At 35.5% G+C, this 24,907-nt stretch overlaps 5 protein-coding genes across 6 annotated transcripts; 3 read left to right on the top strand and 2 right to left on the bottom strand.

The window, feature by feature from the left end:
- LOC18599644 (pentatricopeptide repeat-containing protein At5g14770, mitochondrial) lies at positions 5,271-10,048 on the bottom strand. Of its 2 annotated transcripts, XM_018122302.1 has the most exons (3): positions 6,653-10,048; positions 6,300-6,375; positions 5,271-6,128 (listed from the first exon to the last, which is right to left on the bottom strand). In XM_018122302.1, the coding sequence occupies exon 1, from the start codon at positions 9,855-9,857 to the stop codon at positions 6,759-6,761; it is 3,099 nt and encodes a 1,032-aa protein (XP_017977791.1). In that variant the 5' UTR covers positions 9,858-10,048; the 3' UTR covers positions 5,271-6,128; positions 6,300-6,375; positions 6,653-6,758. The 2 variants fall into 2 exon arrangements, with proteins under 2 accessions (XP_017977791.1, XP_007029759.2); XM_007029697.2 differs by having other exon boundaries at positions 6,300-10,048.
- On the top strand, positions 10,551-16,453 carry LOC18599643. Its single transcript, XM_018122361.1, has 8 exons — positions 10,551-11,197; positions 11,901-12,430; positions 14,680-14,730; positions 14,809-14,916; positions 15,677-15,772; positions 15,893-15,991; positions 16,083-16,142; positions 16,247-16,453. Exons 1-8 carry the CDS (start codon positions 10,690-10,692, stop codon positions 16,313-16,315), a joined length of 1,521 nt encoding a protein of 506 aa, XP_017977850.1. The 5' UTR covers positions 10,551-10,689; the 3' UTR covers positions 16,316-16,453.
- LOC18599642 (probable folate-biopterin transporter 7) lies at positions 16,945-19,840 on the top strand. Its single transcript, XM_007029693.2, has 2 exons — positions 16,945-17,560; positions 18,472-19,840. The coding sequence occupies exons 1-2, from the start codon at positions 17,278-17,280 to the stop codon at positions 19,521-19,523; spliced, it is 1,335 nt and encodes a 444-aa protein (XP_007029755.2). The 5' UTR covers positions 16,945-17,277; the 3' UTR covers positions 19,524-19,840.
- LOC18599641 lies at positions 20,810-21,613 on the bottom strand. The gene is made up of 2 exons (XM_007029692.2): positions 21,296-21,613; positions 20,810-21,196 (listed from the first exon to the last, which is right to left on the bottom strand). Exons 1-2 carry the CDS (start codon positions 21,483-21,485, stop codon positions 21,003-21,005), a joined length of 384 nt encoding a protein of 127 aa, XP_007029754.2. The 5' UTR covers positions 21,486-21,613; the 3' UTR covers positions 20,810-21,002.
- LOC18599637 (cytochrome P450 89A2) lies at positions 22,578-24,630 on the top strand. Its single transcript, XM_018120500.1, has 2 exons — positions 22,578-24,325; positions 24,432-24,630. The coding sequence occupies exon 1, from the start codon at positions 22,725-22,727 to the stop codon at positions 24,291-24,293; it is 1,569 nt and encodes a 522-aa protein (XP_017975989.1). The 5' UTR covers positions 22,578-22,724; the 3' UTR covers positions 24,294-24,325; positions 24,432-24,630.

Genomic DNA, 24,907 nt, shown 5'->3' with positions numbered 1-24,907 from the left:
TAATGACATTATCAGATTCTTTAGCTGCTTTCTGTTGCTCATTTGTAAGTGCCATAGCTACTGCTTCAGCACTTAAGTTACATGTTTTACTCTGCCCAATAACAATCACTACATTTGTCTCTTTTGTTTTATTCTTCGAACTCTTAGTGTGGCTCAAATTTTGCTCTAATGATGCAATTTTTACCTACCCAGAAACAACAGCTTTACCCTTTGACCTGGAAGAAATAGGTTCCCCATTAGAAATTTGAGGTGAGTCTTGCACAGACTTTTTCAAGTTTGTCCTCTCCTTTACACCCATGACAGTATTCTTAGTATTTGGAACAATTGGCGCAAATGACTTTTGCTCCATTGTATTTGGTACTATCTCTACATCATCTTGATCATTATTGTCTTCTTCCAAAACAAAGAACCGTGATCCTGAGCATGGGGCACATTTATAGGACCTCTCATGATTATCTGTCTTAAATTTGCTCTTTTGTCCTCCATCCATTCTGCTTGCAACACTCCTCCTGTAGCTTTTCTTAGCATGCATCCAAGGACCATATTTTGAAGATTCATAATCCTTCTCCAGGATCTTATCTAGTTTAGACAGATTCAGAGCTTCATCTTCTGTGAAACCTTCGGCCTCCTTTTTCTTCACAGGACAATTCTCAACATTGTGGCCAAACTCACCACAATGGAAACATAGGAGTCTGAGGCCTTGATACTCTATCCTTTGCCATCTGCCTTCAATAAAAATTTTCAATATCAATGGCTTAGACAAGTCAATCTCCACACAGATTCTGGCAAATTTCCCTCTCGTTGCGGAAGAAGTGTTTCAATCGATTCGCAAAGTCTTCCCTAACCTTCCTGATAATCTAATCCAGGCAGACACTGAGTCAATAGATGCATCCTCTGAACAAAAGTCTGGTGACCATCTCCTAATTGTAAGATAGTGATCCGCAATAATCCAAGGGCCCTCAGACAGAACATAATTATAATCTGATTTATTGCTAAACTTGAAGCAACAAAATCCATTTTCTAAGTCAATTGCTTAAAAATCCCCAACCAAAGACCATAATTGCTTCACTCTATTACACAAATAAGTGTAACTGATCTCTCTTCCTAACAACTTAACAATAAGAGTGTTCCTCCACAGCCTCCTGATTCGCCTTTTCTCCTCTTTGGTTAGCCTTATATGAGGCCCTCCCAAAACTGTTTCATTAATGTCATGATCCGAGTCTGATTCCTCCACTATCTCACCTTCTTCCTCGAAATCCTCAACATCTAGACTTCTATCTACCCTTATCACCATGCAAAAGTATCCCACGATTAGACGTTTTTGCTGCATACTGCTGTGTTGAAATCTCATCAGTACCGCCTGTCGTAGAAGGTGGCTTCGAAGCCACAATGCTATCTAAAACGGGACAACTTCTTTTCGTTACCACCCCCGTCTCCTTCACAGTATTATCCTCACCAACATGCCATTGAGATTCACCTGATAAATCTGCCTCCATTAGAAGCAAATCTCTCAGGTTTTGTGAAATCGGTGCAAGATAACCTACTAACCTTATAGTGCGCTTTAAGAGAAAATCTTTTTAAGACTTTTTTTTAATAATTAACTGAGATTTAATTCAGTTAATTGTTTGCAATATAATTAACTTAGATTTGACAATTAATAGTTAATTGTGATTTTTGTTTTCGAAGAAAAAAAAAAGTGTGTGAGGTTTTAAAAAGGAATATCTCTGTTGAAATTTTAAAAATTAAATAAATTAATTTTTTTTGCAAAACAAAATATGCCTTCACAAATTCTTATTTATCTTCATATGTTGAATAAGTTGTGATAAAAGTGAAACAAAGAAAGATAGTGAGCATGTACAAAGAAAAAGAAAAAGGATAATTAATGAGCAACAACTGTGAATGAGTTTATGCGAATTAATTACTCTCAAATAATTGAGATTAAATAATATTATTATTCATGCATACACTATGAGTAATATTCTATTGAGTTCATATGAACTCCCAAATACATTCGGAGTTATTCAAATAAAATCAAATCAAATCATTTATGATTAATAATTTAATGGCCTACACCCACATCTAAGATTTGATTTTAGGTCTTTGTCGGGGAAAAGAGCCAGACGATTTGTGCTAAGAACAAAATGAAATAATAGCTTTATAAGCAGTTAGAAGGTCCCTTTTGACCGATGTTAATGTATTCTTCCACTCAAAGAAATTAAGCAAACGTATAGAAATGCTGCTTTAATCTTTTTCTTTTGGATTTTGATGAAATTTCTTCAATTTTCCTTTACATTTTCCTATCATCCGAACAAAGTAAGGAGTTATATTTTCCTCCCTTTTTATTGTTCTTATGACTTAGGGTTCAACATATATGTGGAACTCTTTTTCACAAAGGATTAAGTTTTATATTTGTGTGGATTTCTTTTTAATTACACAGAGGATTAATTAATAAGGAAATTATTTTTCTCATGAATGAAAGTAAACGTATTTGCAGTATGTTTAATTAGAGGAATTCGCTTAATTCTAGGGTTAACTTGCTTTTTCAGTGGAATGACTATCAAAACTTAATTGTAAATATTAAGTGATATTGCTAAAAATGTAATGAAAAAAATTTTATTATATTTTTTAATATTGAATCAGATGATTATCACAAAAGCCGTACACCAAATTGAATCAAATTCCTTAATTCCCAAGCATGAATAATAATTGTTCAATCATAAATCACTTTAAAAAGGTACAAATTCCATCGAAATTTCAAATTAATCATTATCTTAATTAAAAAAAAATTGACTAGGCAAATAATTGTCATAAATTTTGGTACAAATAAATATCAATTTGTAATTAAAGAGCATCTAACTGTACATCTTCTAACATCCCATCTCCTTGCTTTGCCCGTAGCCAGCATATAATTCCTTCAAGGAAATCAAGCTCTTAGTATAACTAAATATAAGCAACGAGTGATAGCAATACTTGGGCCTTCTATGGACTTCCCGAATGGTTGTTGTTCGTAGATTATATCTAAATACTCTTTGATGTTGCCAAACTAGTAGTGCTTCCTTATTTTGGATATTCCTACAATAAAGAAACCAGTATAATCACGTGAAGGTACATCGAGGAAGCTAAGAAAGGGATATCGCTTCACATGCCAATCAAGGTCGATCTTGTACATTTTATCCCACCTCCACTTTCCATGATCCTTCAATACCCTAACATCTATCACTTTAGGACAGAGAAAGCAGAGTGATAGATCGTTTCTTTCCATTTGTGAGAGACACATACGTCGCTGGCACTGCTCGGAGGAACATTCCTCGCCTGGATGTGGCAACGCTTTGAATGTTTCACTGTCCGTGTTGAATTCCATGATACAGTCTGTACAAGTCATATAAGGGTCTTTAAAAAAGCATGGGGATTCAGCGATCCAATAAAGAGATTTATCATAAATTACAGGGTGCATTGGAGATGTTTCGTAACGAAACTTGCCAAGTCTTCTCCAAGATTGAGACCCTAGACTATGTATGAAGTATTCGCTATAGCCCAATCCTGGTCGTGAATAGATCAACCTGTATTCCTTGGTCAGTGAGTGAAAAGGATTGCGATCACCGAACCCTCAGGATATGGTTTCCTTAAGGATACTACTTCTTGCGTGAGAGGGTTGCAAATGAACAACCATAAACTTGAAAGATGAAGAGAAGCTATGCAAAGAAGCAATATCCATCTCAAGAATGGACAATCTGAGGATTATAATTCCAAAGTTGGTGCATAAACACAGTGCAAACTCTCTTCCTCATCTTCTTTTTCTAAAGCTTTTCATCAAGAAAATAGAATTCTAACTCATTCCTCGTCTCATAAAGTTGCAAAAATAAGTTGGACAAGCACGTTTAACTTGTTTTTCAGTAAATTGACGACTGGAGGTCAAAGCTCGCCATTTCCTACAAACCCCACGACATACTATGAGAGAGAGGTTGTGTATCTCCCCGCTTTTCAATCCAAAGTATGTAGACTAATTGACACCAAAAACATCGAATCCATGTCGAGCAACGAAATTGCATCCTGTTTAAAGTAATCAAACAATCGATCAAATCAACTAGATAAACATTTCCAAGAAAAATTGTTTTAAACGAAGAAATTTGCTAAAATTTTGAAAAGTTCAAGGACATGAATCTATACTTCCGAATGCATGCATGTGATGCAGATATAATAAAGAGACCTAGACAAAAGAAAAAAGAGAGGTGGATGAGAATGTGTGGAGCTTTTGTATTTATTAGGGTATAAATGCTGGAACAGTTACATTATCTCTGCAGGCCAAGGTGTTTTTTAGTGATTGCCTTACCAAATTCTCAGGGATATATATTTTCTAAGTGGTTAGAGGTGTGTGTGTATATATATATATATGTATATCTGCTAAATAGGAAAGTTCAAAGATGTTGCCCAAATAGAGAATTAGTTGTTTTTTTATTATTTATCTTTCTTTATTTTAATCTTGACCTGCAAAAAGAAAAAAGGAAAANAAAGTGTACCAAAAATAAAATAAAATTGGTGAACACAGACATCCCTTTAGACTTTTTCTTAATCTTTCTGTTAGCATGACGTGCCACTTAATTTGATTTTGAAGCTTAGGATATCTGCTATCCTAAATTGTTTATATATCAGTTGATTTGAGTGTGTATTAATATCCAAATGAAAACTATTTTAAAAACCATTGAATGAGGAAAATGAATTTCAAATTCTTGAATCTTTGAAATCCATCCACTCTTGAACACCTCAACTAAGAAGTTCAAGTTGTGATTTTGTAATAATTTGACATAGTAATATATATGATTTCTCTTGAGCAATGAAGTTGTAAAACTTAACAAAGTAATATATGTGTCATTTCTTGGTTTATATTTTATTTCATATTCAATTATCATTTTTTGTTTGAATTTAGAAGTAGGTTATCAACATTGAGTTCATTTTGAAATAATACATTTGTAATATCATACTCTAATTTATAAAATTAAATTTTTGAATTGAGTAATATCAAATTTGGATTTTTTTATCAAATAAACGATTTTTGGTAATCAATGGATACTACTAATCCGTTCTGATTAAGTTACAAAGAACTGTTTAGATAACAATTCTTTTTGCATTGTAGCGATTAAGTTTGTATAAAATTTACCCAGTTATTACTGAGAGATTCATAATGATAGCTATAACTAAAAGAGGAATCCGTCAGAGAGTGCGAGAATAATGTGAAGATGCTTCAAATTAGCTCAAACCAAAAAGACAACAAATAAATAAAATCATAGCATTATCAGACTTGAAACCTCTTTTTAGTCTTCAAGAGGATACTAGGAAAAGGAGAAGATGCAACCTTTTAGTTATAGGAGATGTTTCATCAGCATGAAATCCACTTTTTAAGGATATAGACAGCACAAGGACAGGACGCTCAATCGTCCATGATTTAGTAAAACAACATCAATTAAAAGTTATACATCAGAATTACCAAGAGCATCAGATTGTCAGCCCAACAATATGTTTTGTTCAACTATAATAGACAAGTGCACTGACCAAGCTATGAAGCCTTCCTTTCTTTACTGAAAGTTGAAAAGAGGGATACAACTGAAAAGCTTTTGAGTCCAATGTCCCCCTAGTCTTCTCCCGTGATCAAGATATGCATTTAGCACCTCTATAGTTGGCTCATACCAAATCAAGTTTTAAACATTGAAATGTCTTGAACACTATCCCATACACTGACAATCTCAGAATGCTGAATTAGTTCTGAAGCAGCCGAGAAGCTTCATTACTAGCGGAGAAACATTGCCCTGGGTCTTGTCCAGCAAAATGTGATAGACATAGGTGCCACGAATTGAATGCATACTGATTACTAAGGTTTGGTGCAGTTTTGCAAAGTATTATCAGTACACTATCATGAAATGATGAAAGACAGTACGAATCTTGCCTCTGAAAACCATTTGCCTAAAGCTGAATCCAACAGTGAATACATCAATCTCCTCCTGCAATGGAAATTTTTTACCAGCAGACAGCACTGACTGAAAGATGATGTGCAAAATCTTGCCTCTGAAAGCCATATGCCTGAAGCTGAATCCAACAGTGAATGCATTGCTCTTCTCACACAATGGAAATTTTTTCTGATTCAAAATCAAGAAACCTGTTAAAGGTAGAAATCAATGGCTATCTCCACTTTTCATATTCTTTATCATAAGAAGACATAAAGAGGGAAAGATAGAAGAAAATACAGGCCTATAATGTGGCAATAAAAGAAAGAAAGAACTTAAATTTACATATCAAAACTCACATACCCACTCTGTTGGACTAAGAACAGCTGATAAGAAGTCCATAAATGAAACCCTTGAATATCACCATGCACTGTAATGACTGTAGAGAGGCCCAACATGTCAGTGGTTAATCGAGATAGTCCTAGCATGGTGCTTGCAAATTGCTAATAAAATGTCAATGGAAAGATTCCTAAGAAAAAAAAAAAAAGAACTAAAGAAAATGCATGCATCTTATTAAACCTTTCTTACAGTCTACATGTGAATAATTCAAAGTCATAGAAACATAGAATAGTTTTCATTGCCAGCATCACAGCTTATCAGAGATGGGAGCAGCAACATGACATCCATATGCTAAACGCAAAGCAGTAAGAGCATACCATGCACAAAGAACTGAAGCCAGGTTTCTGAATGAAGAGCTAATGAAGATCAAGAAAGTTGCCTATCCAAATTGAAGGAATCCCCTGTTTGTATTTAGCTTATTTCTTATATGTTCTTTCTCATGTATAGTCCCTTCTGAGCATTTAACTTCTTTCCTAGTTTTGCAAAGGCAGAACTGATATTGGAAAGAGTACTTTCACATGGTAAAAACTGTCTATCTTTCACTTCCAGAAGTAATTTTTTCACCTCAGCTAGGCATGATAATTTTGATGCCCTGTCCAGCTCTGGCTGGTCAGAGAGGTTACACCAACCAGAGATCAGTATGTCATAAGTTGAAGAATTAGGCAATGCTCCCCTCAATTGCATCTCCTTAAGAAGCTCTCTAGCTTGGGACATTTTTCCTATTTTAGCAAAACCACTGATAAGCAAATTGTAGGTGCCAGTTCTCGGAACAAATCCTTTGGAAATCATTTCACAATAAACTTTTACAGATTCCCTTTTGTTTCCAATCTTACCATGGCCAGATATCAATGTATCATATGTTGAAGCGTTAGGGTTCAAGCCTTTTTCTTTCATTTGGCTAAATAATTCATCTGCTTCTTTCATCAAACCGGCAGTTGAGAGACCTCTCAGAAGCAGATTGTAAGTGACAACATTTGGTGGAACTCCTTCCCTTAACATATGAGAATATGTAGCAAAAGCCTTCTTTATATGACTGCCTCTGCAATATCCATTTATAAGTGCATTGTAAGTTATTGTGTCAGCTGAAAACCCTCTTCCTGTCATATCGTTTAAAGCTGAAATGGCTTTCTTGGTCATCCCTAGTCTGCATAAGACAGTGATGAGAGTGTTGAAAACTGCCTGATTAAGTTTAAGTCCCATGGAAACAAGACGTTCATGCATTAACAAAATGGCATCAGCCCTTCCATTCCTAGAGGATGCATCAAGCAGAAATTTGTGAATAGCAGTGGTAGGTGAAAAGCCTAAAACCAGCATCTCATTCAAAACATTTAGAGCTTTTTGAATTTCACCAGCTCTACAAAGACCTCTGATCAGAATGTTACAAGTTATGGAATTTGGCATTAAACCACAACTCTTCATGTCATCCCAGAGGTTTAATGCATATTCAAACTTACCCTCTTTGCAGTATGCATTAATCATGGTATTGCATGTAATGAGGTCCGGAGCCAGATCCAACTCTCTCATTCTAGCATAAACAGATTGTGCCTCATATTTTCCAAGCCTCAAAAGACCATTAATTAAGACGTTGTACACAACAACATCAAATGTTATATTCTTCTCAGTCATTTCCTGGGCCAAGATAAGAGCAGCTGAATCCTTTCCCTCTTTGAAAAAGCCATCCATCAGAGATGTATAGTTTACATGGTCAAGTGACAAGCCCTTGGACATCATATCTTTAACTAAAACCTCAGCTTCCCCCATCCTTCCAGCTCTTTTCAAGTTGTTCACAAAAGCATCAAGTATAAAATTGTTTTCCTCTAATCCTGCCAGTTTCATTTCATTATAGAGATCAAGAGCAACTAGTTCTTTACCTGCCTTGAAATATCCATCAATTAGTGCAGCATAAATAAAAACATTTGACAATATATTTTCACTCACCATTTTCCTCATCATGTTAACAGCTTCATCAAGCATTCCTTTCCTGATATAGCTGTTTATGACAGAAGAATAAGTCACGACATTAGGAACAACATTTTTTTCCTTCATTTCTTTCAATGCAGATTCTGCACCATTTATGTCTCCCGACTTGCAGCGGCCATCAATCAATGCTGCATAGGTCGTCAAATTAGGCACCAATTTGTGCTTTAAAAGAGTACTAAACGTGTTTTCAGCCTCTTTAGGCTTTCCAACCTTAAAAAGCCCATCCATCAGTGTAGTGTACACAACAACATCAAAAGCAATTCCACGAACAACCATTTGACTTTGAAGGGCAAAAGCATCCATGGAATTCCCTGCTTTGAAGAAGGAATCCACAAGAGTAGAATAAGAGACATGATTGGGATCCACACCCATCTTCTCCATCTCCATCAATAGCACTTTTGCTTCAGCAAACTTTCCATGCTTGCGAAGGCCATTCATAATTGAACTATAAGTGACGACATCAGGCAAAAACCCATTTACAACTGTTTCTTCATACAAGGAAAGTGCTTCCTCAAGCGCTTCTCGCTTACAGTAGGCACTTATAAGTGTAGTGTGTGTAATAAGGTCTGGTTCCAATATCACACTGTTCTCACCCTCACTTCGATGATCATTCTCATCCAAAATCATAAAATCCTTTTTCCTATGAGAACCCAAAATCTCGTCAATTAAACCTTTAGCCTTAGCAAAATCACCTTTTTTGCAAAATCCATCAATCAAAGTATTATAACTAATGATATCAGGCACTAAACCTTCTCTTCTCATCCTATCCATTATTTGCACTGCATAATTCATATCTCCACTCTTACAATACCCATCAATCAATATGTTAAACCCTATAACATCCTTAAAAATCCCACCATTCACCAAATTATCCATAACCCACTCTCCATATTTAACAAACCCAATTCTACAAAATCCCTTAACAACTATGTTACATGAAAAAGTATCAAAATTTATACCTTTTTTTACCATTTCAGACAAAAGGCCGAAACCTTGATAAGCCAAACCTTGCTCACAAAAACCCCAAATCAAAGTATTGTAAGTAACAGTATCAACATTGTTGTTGTTACCAACATTTTTAAGCAATTCCAAGGCAAAGCTCAAATTACCAACTTTGGCTAAAGAATGAACCAAAACATTTATTGTGAAAACATTAGGCAAAACCCCACAAGCTATCATCTCAGAGTAAAGTAGCATTACCTCAGAAACCAAGCCAGAGGCATTGAAACTGTAAATAAGGTGATTCCACAGGGGCAAAACGGGAATGACACCATGTTTCCTCATGTTACAAAATGTGTCCTTGGCTTGGGAAAATCTTCCACAGGTTAAGTATAAGTGGATAAGAGTGCAGAAAAGTGAGGCGTAAAGATGGGATTTCGATGAGGGGATTGTTGGATTGGAAAGAGTGTTTGGAGAAAAGGGTGGTGGGATTTTGGAGGGTTTATGGGGAGACGGGTGTTTGGTCGATGAGAAAGTGGAGGATCTTGACAGAAAACGGAAGGGAAAGAGAAATTTTTTATGGGAGGTGAAATATTTTATCATAACTAAACGTGTGGATTTATATTTTAAGGAAAAAATTGGGTTTTTGCACCAGAGTTGTCAAAGTAGTTTCCTAGGATTTTGGAACTGAAACTGAGCAGACAAGAAGGAACTAAACAGAGTTTCTGCTCGTTAAGGAGTTGAGCTCAATGTAGGGATGAGCTCGAAAGAAACGAGACAATCAAAACGCACCGTTTAGATGCTATTAAAACCAGGACTGAAGCTGATCTTTACATAGTTTTTTATTATAATTTTCAACCGACAATGATTTTTTTTATGTCATTTTGTTATGGATGTCAATAAACATAATTTTTCAAATATTCGGATTATATTATTTTACTACATAGAGTTCGAATATTTCACATTCAAACTTGAAATATTTATGAATGAGAAATTTATTGTTCGTCAAATACTCATATTTAAATAGCATTAAGTATTTTTTTTTAATATTCAGTATCTAATTTTGAAAATTATTTGTCAGAATAGTATCTTATATGAAATTATATTTTTTTTTCTATATTATTTTACTCCCTCCGTATATCACCGTTCGTTCACCAATCATTCAAATAAAAAAAATTGAAATAATTTAATTAAAAACCAATAAAACAAAGCCCAATAACCATGGACTGAAGCCCAAACATAATTTCTTTATAATTTGTGATATTTGTTTTTTTTTTAAATGTAAAATTGTCACCATTTCTTTAACAAACCTGCTTCAGTGTTAAAACCCTAAACCTCTGTTCGGAAAATCTCCAATTTTCTTTTCTAATTTTTTTGTTGTCTTCAATGAACTTTGATTCTTCATATCTCAGATGATAAGCCAATAGCAAAAAAAATGTCAACAAGATCCCAAGCATCTTTGTGCTCTAGGTTCCTCAGCCAAACCCTTCAAAGCAGGTCCAAAACCCTACCCTCATTTTACCGGAAAATCTCAACTTTCCCACATTTTCCCGCTAAGCAAACACCAAAATCCTCATTTTCTTCGAAAGGAGCCCATTTCTCCACAGCCTCCTCCACAGAAGTTCGGGATCTTCTTGCTGAAGTAGAGCGTGAGAAGCGGAGAGAAAAAGAGGACAGGACGAGAAAAGGTTTGGATACAAAGGATATTGATGAAGAGGATCAAGAAGATTACATGGGTGTAATGCCGTTGATAGAGAAGCTTGAGAAGGAGAAATTGAAGGATACTGGGAATTTAGACAGGTACGAGGAGCCTACAGATTCGGATAGCGATGAAGATGAAGATGATGAGAGGTTTGGGCCTGAGGCAGTTCAGAAGAGGATTGAGGAGTTTGAGAAGAAGCATAAGAGGCATGAGGAGTTGCTAAAGGACTTCACTGAGGCCGGTAAAAAGAAAAAAAAAAGAAATTTTCTTTTTCTTTTTGTTTTCTTTCACTATAAGCAGCATGATGTAATATACAATACAACGTAGGTGTATTTAAGCATATTATACATTTAAAGTTTATGGCTTTAGGCTCGTATTTTTGAGTAGGAGAGTTGGGATTGTTTATCACGTTGCTTAGATAAAGAGTGAAAATGAAGATTTAAACATTATTTTCATGGGAAAATAGGGACAATGCCAACTATTTTCTTCTTTTCCAAATCTTATCAAGAAGAAGACAATTTGATCATTTGTATTGATTACGTTGATTGATTCGGTGATTCTTTTGAAATGATAAGTTGCATGATTGACTATGCTCTCTTAAGTATTGTGAAAAAGTTAAAAAAATTGCTTTATAAGGGTCATGAATGAGTTGAACTGATACCAAAGTGTTCGAGCTCATTTTTTTTCTTTGTAAATGAAGCTTGACTCATCTGTCAAGCTCAAAATAATATTCAAGTTTGATTTGGTAAAATTTTAAATGAACTTGGACTTGTTTGCAAGTTTCATGAAGTAAATATATTCAGTGAATCTGATGAAGTCTGAAAGAAAGATACTTATGTTTACTCAGTGATAAGGCATAACATAACAACATAATACATTAAAAATTTGGTATAACTATCATTTTTTGGTCTAGCCATGACTTATTACCTGAACACACTGGACAGAGACACTTGATGAAGCTTTCAAATGTATGAGAAAAATTGACAAGTTTGAGGAAAAGCATTTTCGGCTTCGCCCTGAATACAGGGTCATTGGTGAGTTGATGAATCGACTTAAGGTAGCAGAAGGCAAGGAGAAATTCATTCTTCAGCAAAAATTAAATAGGGCAATGAGGCTGATTGAATGGAAGGAAGCCTATGATCCCAACAATCCTTCCAATTATGGAGTTATTCAGCTTGAACAAGTTGGTCAATCTGATGATCTTGTGGAAAATGCTGGACAAGAAGAGGAAGAGCAAATGGTACGAGGAGCTGCTGCTGATGACGATGATGATGAAGAATTTGATGACATGAAAGAGAAGGATAACATACTGTTAGAGAAGCTCAATGCTATTGACAAGAAACTTGAAGAGAAGCTGGCAGACTTGGATCATACCTTCGGGAAGAAGGGAAAGCTTCTGGAGGAGGAGATCAGAGATCTTGCTGAGGAAAGAAATGCTTTGATTGAAAAGAAAAGAAAACCTCTTTACAGAAAGGTAAGTGCATGCAAGACCCTACGTGATTGCTTCCAAAGCATCAGTTTTTTTTTTTTCAAATAGTAATTTAAAACTAGAGGAGGAAAAGGCTAAGCTTATGTTATTCTTCTTTTTCCTAAATACATTTCATTTATATTCATGCCTCTAGTTAGCAAGCTGTTGATTGGAGTTTGTCTTTCTGATGTTTCTCCCCCTTTTATCATTTCCTTGCAAGTATGAAATAGGTTGCATTGAAAAAATTCTAGGAAATTTCTTAAGCTGAAGTTTTAGTTTTCTTCATATTCTCTGATGATATATATGAGTGCGCAAGTTCATTATTTATTCAGGTGTTGAATAGAAAAAATAATGTTGACATCATGTTAAAAATATGAGATGTCCATATAAAAGACTCTGCAACGTGATATATGCTGTATGGGTGTTAGCATACTTGTTCAGTGTTCTCTGATGGCTCTGTGGTGAAGTTATCTACCCTTTTGAAGTTTTAATTTTTAAGGTCACAATGCATTTGCTTCATGTTTGAGCTTACTGTTAAGCTACCTTGTAAATAGCTATAGTTGAACTTGAGTATGTAGTACCTGAGGTAATTTGTTTATAAATTCATAGTCAAAAAAAGATATAGCCTATTCCTTTGCCTAGAGGTACAAAAATGCTTTCCTTTTATTGCATTATTGATTTATAAAATTTGGACTAAGCAGTCACTTTGGCAGAATCTAATAAACAAGCAGTAGGTTTTGTTAATTTTCTTTTAGGGTTGGGTTAGCAATGATATATATATATATATATATTTTTTTTTTTGAGTGGAGAAGCTTATACTCTAATTCTGGTTGCAGTTTTTACTGAGAATATGGATTCTGGGGAAACATGTAATTGTGTATTGTGGCTCTGTGATGATAAGCCTGAATTTTGTATCATGGACATTTTGAATGTGGTACAACTTTGCAGCTTGCTTTCTTGTCTTTTAAGTTTGAAAATCCAATAGGCAGTCAAACAAAAATTGTTTTCTGCTTGAATCTTGATTGACCGCTATAATGTGTGCTTTTGACCATCAATTTGTAAGATGAACCTTTTTGTCAAAGTAATTAGGATGATTGTCATGTGTGTCATTGGTGTTAGCCTATTAAGGAATTTATAAAGATCAAGGTCCATATTTGCTTGCTGTCAACGCAGTTTTGCTGATAGTAATAAAATATATACCAATATAGATTTCTTTTCTGTGGGTTGGCAACGTAATTACTCTGGTGGAAGTACAAACTACCGCAGGTGGATTGGGGCAATAGATGCAATTCAATTCTAAAAGGATCATTACTGAGTTATGGTCTAACCAAAACGGTTTCCACTTCTTGGAGGAGGAAAAGGGAAACAATCATGTGTTTATATTTGCATAAAATGGCCCTAAGACTTGGATTTGAGCAAATTGCATTTCTAAGTCTAATTACTTTTCTCTTTGCACTAGACAATGGGTGCTCTCTCTGTGTAAGCTGGATTACTGCTTAAATTGAAGAAACAGTGTCATCTTAAAAGGGTAGGAATACAACATACATGACAGAACATCCTATGATAAATAGCGAGCTAATGATATACAGTTTGCTTCTGTGCTGCTTCTGAGCTGATTGTATTATTAAAGGAATGAGTTCTCTCTCTGCGAATCTGCATTACTGCTATTGAAGAAACAGTCTCATCTTAAAAGGGTAGGAATACAACATACGTAAAAGAACATCCTAAGATAAATAGCAAGGTAATGATATACAAGCACAGTTTGCTTCTGTGCTGCTTCTGAGTTCATTGCACTATTAAGGAATGTGGTTTACTCCATGTTTTGCCCAGATTTGTTATTTCTACGTGAAATTCTTCGCTGATGCGGTTTTAAGTTTTTGATGGATTATTTGAATTTATTCACATTGAGTTTCTAATGCATGACTCCAATGTGTCTCATTCCGTGACATCTGTTTGGGATGATTAGATTGATAGTTTGTTGGGGTTCTTTCTTTTGTATTTGACATAAGATGTCTTTTCAAGGGGGCAATAGTACATAATTCAACCACTTCAAAAGTACTACTTCTGTTCTCTGGCTTCATTTCTTCTATAAACGTGGTGTGCACTTCTTATGGTCCTGTACTATTTCTGGTTTCTTCTTTGCTTCTCTTCAAGCTTCACTTGTGTGCTGATGCTTTTGTCTCTTTGTAACTCGTTTTTGTTTTCAACAGTTTTATGTTATAGGTAATTAATTCAATTTTTATTGAATATGGCAGGGTTTTGATGTGAGGTTGATAGATGTAAATCGAACTTGTAAAGTAACTAAGGTAATGTCATGCCATCTAAGTTTGTTTTGTTATTAGAGTGATTTCTATATAATTCATTTTGAATTTGATATGATCCAGGGAGGGCAAGTGATCAAGTACACTGCTTTGTTAGCTTGTGGAAACTATCACGGTGTTGTTGGCTATGCAAAAGCCAAAGGCGCAGCAGTCCCTATTGCCCTCCAAAAGGTAACATGTTAGTGATTTTATTTCTTTATTGTTGATTAATGCACTAGATAGATTATTGGTAGGTGAATCAGTTATTTAACTTCTATGGGTGGACTGGAAAATTGATATCTTTCGGGACATGTTTTAAAATATAATGGATTGGTATCCAGTTTTTCTTTGGACATTTCTTGATATAGTATTTGACATGCCTTGAGCATTAGGATATTCCCTTCATGTATGAGTTAGGGGCATTATCAGAAATGAAGGGAAAACATATGCACTTTTGACACTTTACTCCTGATGTGACAATTTTCAATTTTTGGATTTTTGAGATAGGTTTATCTGTACCTATCGTCTAGATTTTTTATACAATGGACATGTGCAATTCTAAATTAATAAGTAGATTTTTGCCTCTGGAACTTTTATAATCTGAAGTTTTGTTTTGGCTGGGTTTCATATGTTGTACTTAGTTTGACTAGCTAATCTGATTTGGATGGATTTCGAATCTGATATTCACATGCTTCTGTCGAATTCCTTTTTTTTTGGGTGTAGTTTTGGTAAAGTTCAGTTTCTTCATTTTTGTTACAATTGGTTTTTAATGGGCTACTTTCCTGGTATGATTCTATGATTTGAGGTACATAAAACCAACTGGATTGAGAGGTGTCTAACACCATCAGTATTGTCCCTCATGAGCACGTTCTTTCCTATCATTAATCATTTTTCTGTCACAAGCTTGATGAATTGATGTGTGAAATTTACTGACCGGGTGGTCAACGAACAGGCATATGAGAAATGCTTCCAGAATCTCCACTATATTGAACGGCATGAGGAGCATACAATTGCCCATGCAGTTCAAACAGCATATAAGAAGACTAAGGTGCATTACTATCTTTAGTTGTTTTTTTATCACATTCTCAGCGAGTTAATTCTCCACTTTTGTTGCTGCTCGAAGGTTCTTTGCATTCACCGTGTTTGAATTTGCATGCTTTTTTGATAGGTGTATCTCTGGCCTGCACCAACTACAACTGGTATGAAAGCTGGAAAAACTGTCGAAATCATTTTAAATTTAGCTGGCTTCAAGAATGTCAAATCAAAGGTAACAGAATTCTACCTGAATCAGGTTCTTTACAAAAGTGTTTGAAATTTGGCCATTTTATAGTTAACCTCAACCCTCTTCTTCTTCTTAGGTTGTTGGCTCAAGGAATCCTCACAACACAGTCAAGGCTCTTTTTAAAGCCCTCAATGCAGTAAGTAGCCCCATCACCAACATGATGAATATTCCCTTTCTTTTGCATCCTAAATATCACAATGACTGGACTGCTGTCATCTTTTACAATTTCCATTTTTTCAGATTGAAACTCCGAAAGACATTCAAGAGAAGTTTGGCAGGACAGTAGTTGAGAAATACTTGCTGCAGTAAGCATGCTTTTACAGCCCAAGCAGCATACATTATATTTTCTCAATTTTGAACATTTTGAATCATAAATTAGACGAGAGAAAAAATAATGAAAATGTTGTCATGGGTTGATGCTTTCCTTGCCCCCATGTATTTGGTAGATACATTTTGCTGCTGCATTTCCTCAAAAGGTTCACCATTGCGATTAAGATGAGATAAAAGAAATGAAAGGGTTTTGTGTTTTATGAAAATGAGGTCAAATTTGATTTTAGCTTCTAATAATCTAAAAGCACGGATTAGTGCACCCAAAAAAGTCCATACCATACATGTCTAATTTAATTAACAAAGGTAGTGAATTATAAGTCTATCCTGAACATTTATATAATATCTTTCAATACTTAATGTTGTATGGGTGGAGCTAGCTGGTAGCCCCCCAACCGAATGAATCAATCTATGTTCCTTTTCTTTTGCTTTCGGCAATCTTGTTTGTTTTCTAGTGATCACTAAAACAAATATGAACTTCACTTTCTAGCTAGCCTCGCCCATCACATCATCAAACGAAGAAACTTAGACTTTTTATTTTATATATATATATATATATATTCAAGAATCAAGAATCAAGAATCAAGAATCAGTGAAAGTAAGAGAAAAAAGAAAAAGATAAAGAAGTGAAAGAAGGAAAGAAAACGTCAGTCAGTCAGTCTGTCCAAATCCAAAGGAAATCAAGATTTGATAATTAGAAAACACATTTCACTTTATTTAACAAGGATTGCTCTAGAATAAACTACAAACCAATGTTACACTACAGTTACAAATATACAAACTTTCATGCACCTTCACCAGAGTACGATCGCCACCGTCATCTCCGCCGCTTAGAACTCTTTTCAAAATCAAAACCAGAACGTGAAAGAGAAAAGTAAAATTCACAAATAAATTAACCTCTTCTTTTTTGTAAAATCATTATTATTATTATTATTATTATTATTATGGTGTCAGCTGAGGACGGAAATGGGAGGCGACCCGCGAAAGGGAAGGCCAATCTGGTCCGGAGCCTTCTGGGAGTCGGGTATTGGGTCCAAGGATTCAGGTGTTTTCCATGGATGGCTGTTAACTTCTTTCTGAAAGATAGCGTTAAGGTCGACCCTTCTACTCTTCAAATCCTTCAGAATTCTGCTAATCTCCCTATGGTTGCGAAGCCCCTCTACGGTGTCGTTTCCGATGCCGTTTATATCTCTGGCCAGCACCGTGTTCCTTATATCGCCATCGGTGGTAATTCTTTTTACTTTTTTTTTAAAAAATTTTTATGGTCTTTTTTAATTGTAGGTGTTTTGTGTTCTATTTACGATAATGCCACTCTCTGTTTGATTCTGGAAAATAGGAAATGTTCTAATGATTATCTTTTTCTTTTTCTTTTTTTATGATTTTAGGCATGTATGGGATTTTTACATAATATATTTATATTTATTGGCATTGGAGGAATATGGGATTAATTTATTAATATGTGTAACTTGCTATTAGTATAATAAGGCTAGTTCAGGAAAAGGAGATTTTAGGGGGAAAAATGGTCTGAAGTTTATTCATTTCTTCAACTTTATCTTTTTTTTTTGTTTAAATAAATTTATAAAAATGGGAAGTTCTGTTTCTTCATGAGAATCAATTGCTTCACCATTTTTCTTTCCTTTTGGTTGATAAGTACTTATTTTATGAAAAAGTAAAGATATTTTTACTGACAAACCTACTAAACCTAGTTGTATATTATGTTATTGTGCTTCTAATTGCTTTCAAACAACCAGAGATATTGTGTAGGATAAGATAGTTTTCTGTGAAGGATAGAATGATTTTGGTTGAAGTAAAGCTTGTGCTTCTAATATTAATGTTAAGATTGAATACTTGTGTAGTTATGCTTTTATGGCAATATACTCCTCAGTGATAAAAACCCCTGAAAATGGGGAAGAGAGGATGTGACTGTAAGTTCCTGGTGCAATTATAGATGATTAAACCTGAAGTTAAGCTGACTGGCACCATCTGATACTGTTGTTAAAATTTGAATAACATATTATTAAGGTAAATCAGTTAAACATGAATATACTATTTTATTGTTTGTTAAACAAATGTAACCTCTCAAATAATTGAATGTCTATTTCTTCTCCATAATAACTTTTGCTCTTACCCTGTTGCAGCTTTCTTACAAGCAGTGTCATGGCTAGCAATAACAATCCTTTCACACTCAAACATTTCAATGTTAACTATGAGCCTATATCTTCTACTCAGTAATCTTGGCGCTTCAATAGCTGAGGTTGCTAATGATGCCATTGTTGCCGAGACAGGAAAAACACAAACTTCTTCCAAAAAGTCTCAATCAGCTTCCTCAGGTGAGCTCCAGTCATTTGTTTGGATGGCTTCCTCTGTTGGTGGAGTCCTTGGGAACCTGTTAGGTGGCATCGCCATTGACAGATTTTACCCCCAATCAATGTTCCTCTTCTTTGGACTTCTCCTTGCTTTCCAGTTTTTCATAACTGTCTCAGTTCCTGAGCGCTCTCTTAATCTTCCAAAAAGTCCATCAAATGTTGGGATTAAGAAGCAGCTTTCAGAGCTCTTAGTTGCATTGCGAAAACCTGAGATAGCTTATTCAATAACCTGGTTTGCCGCATCCTATGCCATAATTCCAGCACTGACAGGGACCATGTTCTTTTACCAAACACAATATTTGAAGATTGATGCCTCTCTGTTGGGAATTTCTAAGGTGTTTGGGCAGGCAGTAATGCTGTTATGGGGTGTCATTTACAATCGTCGCTTCAAGTCAGTCCGACCAAGGAAACTGATTGAAGCCATTCAGCTAACAATGGCAGTATTCATGATTTCAGATGTGTTGTTTGTGAAAGGAATCTATCAACAGATGGGGGTGCCAGACTCGGTTTATGTTGTAGTTTTCTCAGGTGTCTTAGAGGTTCTGTTCTTCTTCAAGATTCTGCCATTTAGTGTTCTAATAGCACAACTCTGCCCTCCAGGATGTGAAGGGTCTCTAATCGCATTTGTCATGTCAGCTGTTGCCCTTGCATTCATAGTGAGTGGATACCTTGGTGTCGCATTGGCATCCTATGTTGGGGTCACAGAAAATGATTTTTCTGGATTTCCTCTTGGCCTCCTAATACAGGCAGTTTGCACCTTTCTGCCACTATTTTGGTCATCATGCATACCTGATGATGTGAAATCCAAAACCAGGACGGAGTAAGTAGCATTGGTGTTTTCAAAATATGGTGTTAAATGCTAAATTGTGAGGAGCAGCTTCAGAAAAGTTATCAGAAGCACTAATGCTTTTTTCTTTTTTTGTTTACTTTGCTATTTCTTTTATTTTTTTTATGTCATTAGATATATAGATTAATGAACATGACCAAATAAGAAGAATCAGAGGTAGTTTTAGGTCCCTCATAGTGATGATGTCTTTGGATTTGTTATTGCAAGTGCACAACAGTATCAGATTTTAACATTTTTTCAGATGAAAGAGCTGTTATAGTGGCAAGTTATGTATGTGAGATAATCATTTGTGCTTCCATGATTTCAGATGGAAAATGTAGCTGGGTTCTTGTGTTTCTATGGCAAATTAAACCCAGCAAGATTTAAATTGAACTTTCCAGTCTTTACTTAACTGTTTGCTTTGAGTTCTGTCATAATTTTTTTGAAAACCCTAATATATTGTCTATTAGTATAGACACTCTTGCCATGAACATGTCCAGATGAGAAAAATTCTCATTTTTCAATTTAAGTTGCTTGTCAAGCTCAAACCAAATGGTAGTTATATGTGGTGCTGCATCTTCTTTTTCACCTTCTCCTTTCCCTTTAATAAGAAATTAAATTGGAATTCCTCTCACATATGCATAAAAATTAGATGATAGAATTGCTTCCTTTACCTTTCCTTTTCTCTCTTCGATTTCCAACTTATTTAAGGGCAATATGTGGATACCTAATACTCTGATAACTGACATGAGATCAAGTGTGTAACAGTATTTAAACAAAATGAATCAGTAGCACTAGCACCAAATAGGCACACAAGTAACTTTAAGATCTTCCCATTGTTCAAAAGATGGCTTAACATGATTGTACAATGTGATTCGTCATATGCATTGACCAGTGAAATTTCATGTACCCGCAATTCGGCATTGGGCATATATTCTACAATCATACATCAGGTTACTTAACCCTAAGACTGCATGATAGATTAAAGCTTGATAAACTACTTTAATGCGTTGATAGTATAAGCTAATATTACTCTATACCCTTTAATTAGATCAATAAACAACTAGAATTTCCCAGAGTTGTTACAAGCTATACACTAGCAAGCAGGAAACCACATGAATTGCTACAACTTGAATATTTGATGCCACTAAACAAGACATATTTTAGAACGCAAGTAGCAGCCAGATTAGTTATTGAAAGAAATTCCAAGGTAAAATAACCCAACATATGCAACCCTTTCCCTTCAACTCTTTTAGAGGCCAAAATCAGCTAGGAACAAGCTAATTACTCTAAAAGAAATCAACTTGTTAGATCCAATTTTAATCATAACACAACATTAAACAACTAATCAGTCGTCGCATAACATCTGCATTAAAACTACCAAACTTCTCCAGTTCATTACAACATTAGTAATGACCAAACTAAAAGCACAGCTAGAGGCTGTACATTTCACCCTAAAAACATCAGTAACAATTAACTAAACACGACCATCAAATAAGGATTCTAACTTCACTTTCCCACCTTTCAAGAGATTCTCAATTTCTTTAGGAGGGTTTAGCCCCAACCTTTGAGCTCTTTCCCAACGAGCCATCCGCGTTATCCCAAGGCACGGTCCATATGCCATGTTCATATCAAATTGCCTTAACACTTCCTCTTGCTCATCAAAATCATCTGCTTCCTCCCAAAAAACCAATAAAAGTAAGTAAAGAAATATAATAGCATTTATTTTTTATAAATACCCATTAAAAGAAAAAGGGAAAAGAGAGTGACCTTTGAGATCGAGGGAACCGCCGGGAGAAGTAAGGGCGGCGGGCTGGGTGATATTGGAACCGAAAGTAGCGGCGTGTTTGGGCGACGGGTTTTTGGTTGATTTCGAGGATTTCGACTTGGTTATGCCTCCCCTACTGCTGTTCTTCTTTTGCCTGTAGAAACCCTTCATGTTCTTGGAAGTGGTTGCCATTCTTGATTCGCCTTCTCCTTCCCAAAGCTTCTGTTTAAATTCAAAATTCAAAATTTTGTTTCTCCGGATTGGTTCTTTGGTTTGGAATTTATCAAATCCTGCATTCCAATGATGATTTCTCGAGCTGGGCCTCGTCTTCTGGTTGTTTTCCATGGGCCTAACGGCATAGCTTGTAGTTAACCCTGTTTATAAGCCCGTTTAGCAGCTCAGGCCTTCAATTTGAAGCCCTATTCCATCAAAATTATTTTATTTCAAAAGATATTTTAGAATATTAGTATGACAATTTTCTTATTTGTTAATTAATTTGTTATATTGAGAGTAATTAACAGTAATATCCTATTTAATTGTGTTGAAATTTTGAATTGTGAATATAATATATAAATTATATATATTTCTAAAGATTAGTTAATGAAATCTTTCGATTTGTATCGGTTTTATATCTTATGCCCCTAAAGGTTTTGATATGAATGACTTATTAACAAAAAGACAACATATTATCAATTTATATCTATATCTATTTATGAGATCTGTTAGCAATTTTATATTTTTTAAAGATTTCTATCAACTATAAGTAATGTGTTATTCATATAATTTTTTTTAAAAAAAGTGTTTTTATTGAATTAAAATTATATATTTAAAATATAAAGCAAGCTGTATATTAAAATTATTTTCTCGTTACAAATTAAGATGAAAACATGTCCCTATAATATATTAAATAACTAGCAACTTGTATATTTACTATATAAAAAACAAAAATTTATTAAAATTGTATAATTTTTGTAAAAATAGAATTTTTGATAACATTATACACTACATAAATTCTACATTAATAAAAGATGAAATAAGTTTGAAAGATTGTTTTTTATCTAATAAACAAACGTATTTTTTGGACTGAAAATGTAAACTGGTCTAATGTGATATCAAAATTTAGTCAATATTCTTCATTGAATAGACGTTTGATAAGAGACATTAAGACTTAAGGTAAGACTCAATTAAAATAAGAGAAGGACTTTGACTCCCGAATTGGTACGCAATCACTCTAGTCTAACACCACAAAACAAGTTAGGCATTCTGTTCTATCATCTTCCAATTAAAGTGCACAGCAGTATACTTTTCCTATCTCTCTTGACCTCGTTACATGAAGTCAAGCTCTCGCCAACAAACTCAAATTACAAATACTTGCCGGTCCCTCAAATCCTCTTTCACCCACCACACAACTCTCTCTCGACCCAAAGCAACATGGAAACCTGGTTCATCATTCTCGTCACCATCTCCATTTCTCTTCTCTTTAGAGCTCTCATTAACCTTCTTTCATCCCATTCCGAGAACCCTTCCCAAACACTCCCTCCAGGCCCTGCCAACATTCCCATTATCAGCAACATTTTATGGCTCAGGAGAACCTTTTCCGAGCTGGAACCAATCCTCCGGAACCTCCATAACAACCTTGGTCCGATGGTCACTCTCAACATTCTTTCTCGCCCTGCTATTTTCATCTCCGATCGCTCTCTCGCCCACCAGGCGTTAATTCAAAGCGGTGCTTTGTTTGCCGACCGCCCCGAACCTCCTTTCATAGCCAAGATTGTAACCTGTAATCAACATAATATCAACTCTGCTCCCTACGGTCCAACTTGGAGACTTTTGAGGCGTAACCTCACAGCTCAAATCCTCCATCCTTCGCGTATAAAATCCTACTCTCATGCTCGGAAATGGGTTATTCAAATCTTGTTAGAATCCTTAATTTCACACTCTAAAACTGGAGAACCAGTTCGTGCTGTGGATCATTTTCAATATGCTATGTTCTGCTTATTGGTGCTGATGTGTTTCGGTGACAAGCTTAGTCAAGAACAAATTAAAGAGATTGAGAATGTTGCGCGCCGTTTGCTAATAGGCATGGGAGGAAGATTCAACCTACTCAATTTCTGGCCTAGCTTGACAAGGTTTTTGCTTCATAAACGTTGGAAGGAGTTCTTTCAGACCGTTGAGGATCAAGAGAAGGTGTTGGTTCGTTTGATAAGGGCACGAAAGAAAGTGAAAGAGGAGAGATTGAGCAAGAGTAAAGAGGACAAAGAGGAAGCTGATGATGACGAGTATCTTTTGGCGTATGTTGATACTTTGCTTGATCTTCAATTATCGGAGGGACAAAGGAATCTTACTGAACAGGAAATTGCCACTTTGAGCTCTGAGTTTCTCAGTGCTGGAACAGATACTACCTCCACTGCTTTGCAGTGGATTATGGCAAACATGGTGAAATATCCACATGTTCAAGAGAAGCTATTAATGGAGATCAAAGGGGTTGTGGGAGATGGAGAGGAAGAGGTCAAGGAAGATGATTTGCAGAAGATGCCTTACCTGAAGGCAGTGATCTTGGAAGGGCTAAGGAGGCACCCACCAGGCCACTTTGTTCTGCCTCATAGCGTGAGAGAAGACACAGTCCTCGGAGGATTTTCGGTACCCAAGAATGCTACCATTAATTTCCTGGTAGCAGAAATGGGGCGGGATCCGAAAGTATGGGAGGATCCAATGTCATTTAAGCCTGAAAGGTTCCTTAGCAGTGGCAATAAAAGTGGGGAAGTCTTTGATATAACAGGAAGTAGGGAGATCAAGATGATGCCGTTTGGGGTAGGGAGGAGGATTTGTCCTGGACTCGGCTTGGCCATGCTTCATCTGGAGTATTTTGTGGCAAATCTGGTTTGGAAACTCGAATGGAAGGCTATGGATGGAGATGAGGTGAGCTTGGAGGAGAAGCAGGAGTTCACAGTGGGGATGAAGACTCCATTGCAGGCCCATATTCATCCTAGGAAAAGATAAGATACCGATTTTTACCAGTATATTATATATAGGTAATTGCCAGTCTAGCTTTTCTTTTTCTGGAAAGTCAGTCTAGCTTTTAATATCTGTCCAGTGATATACACATCCTCTGATCCAGGACTTGTAAACCTTTGTCAGATACGCTTCTATGTGTTAAACCAGAGTGATACGACTGACCAGCTCAGGGCAATTAGCTGGATAGTAAATTCTTCCAGAATTGTAGCAACAACCTTCATTGATTTCACATATCTTAAGCCCTGGAATTCATGTGGCTGCTCATGGGTTCATCTAATGTAAGTCTTATTAAATCAGAATGGAAAAGCTAATGTTATGTTCACTTGCCTGGTGAAATATTTCTTCATTTTTCCATTGGCTACTAAAATTACTCAAAGTTTTATATCATAAATTAGTTCAATTTATTTGTATAATTCTGTTCAAGGAGTTTACAATGCCAGAATAATGAATATGTTTCGATTCCACGACCAAGTTTTTATCCTTAATTGATCAGCAGCACAAAGTTTTTTGTCTAATACATCTACTGAGATTTTTTTTTGGTTTATTTCTTGAATTAATTTTAAATGAATCAAGTGGAACCCAAAAGAGTGACTGATTGA

The sequence above is a fragment of the Theobroma cacao genome, chromosome 5 (assembly GCF_000208745.1).
Source record: "Theobroma cacao cultivar B97-61/B2 chromosome 5, Criollo_cocoa_genome_V2, whole genome shotgun sequence".
Classification (NCBI taxonomy): domain Eukaryota; kingdom Viridiplantae; phylum Streptophyta; class Magnoliopsida; order Malvales; family Malvaceae; genus Theobroma; species Theobroma cacao.
Note: the sequence above shows the minus strand (reverse complement) of the source record. Positions and strands in the feature narration are given on the sequence as shown.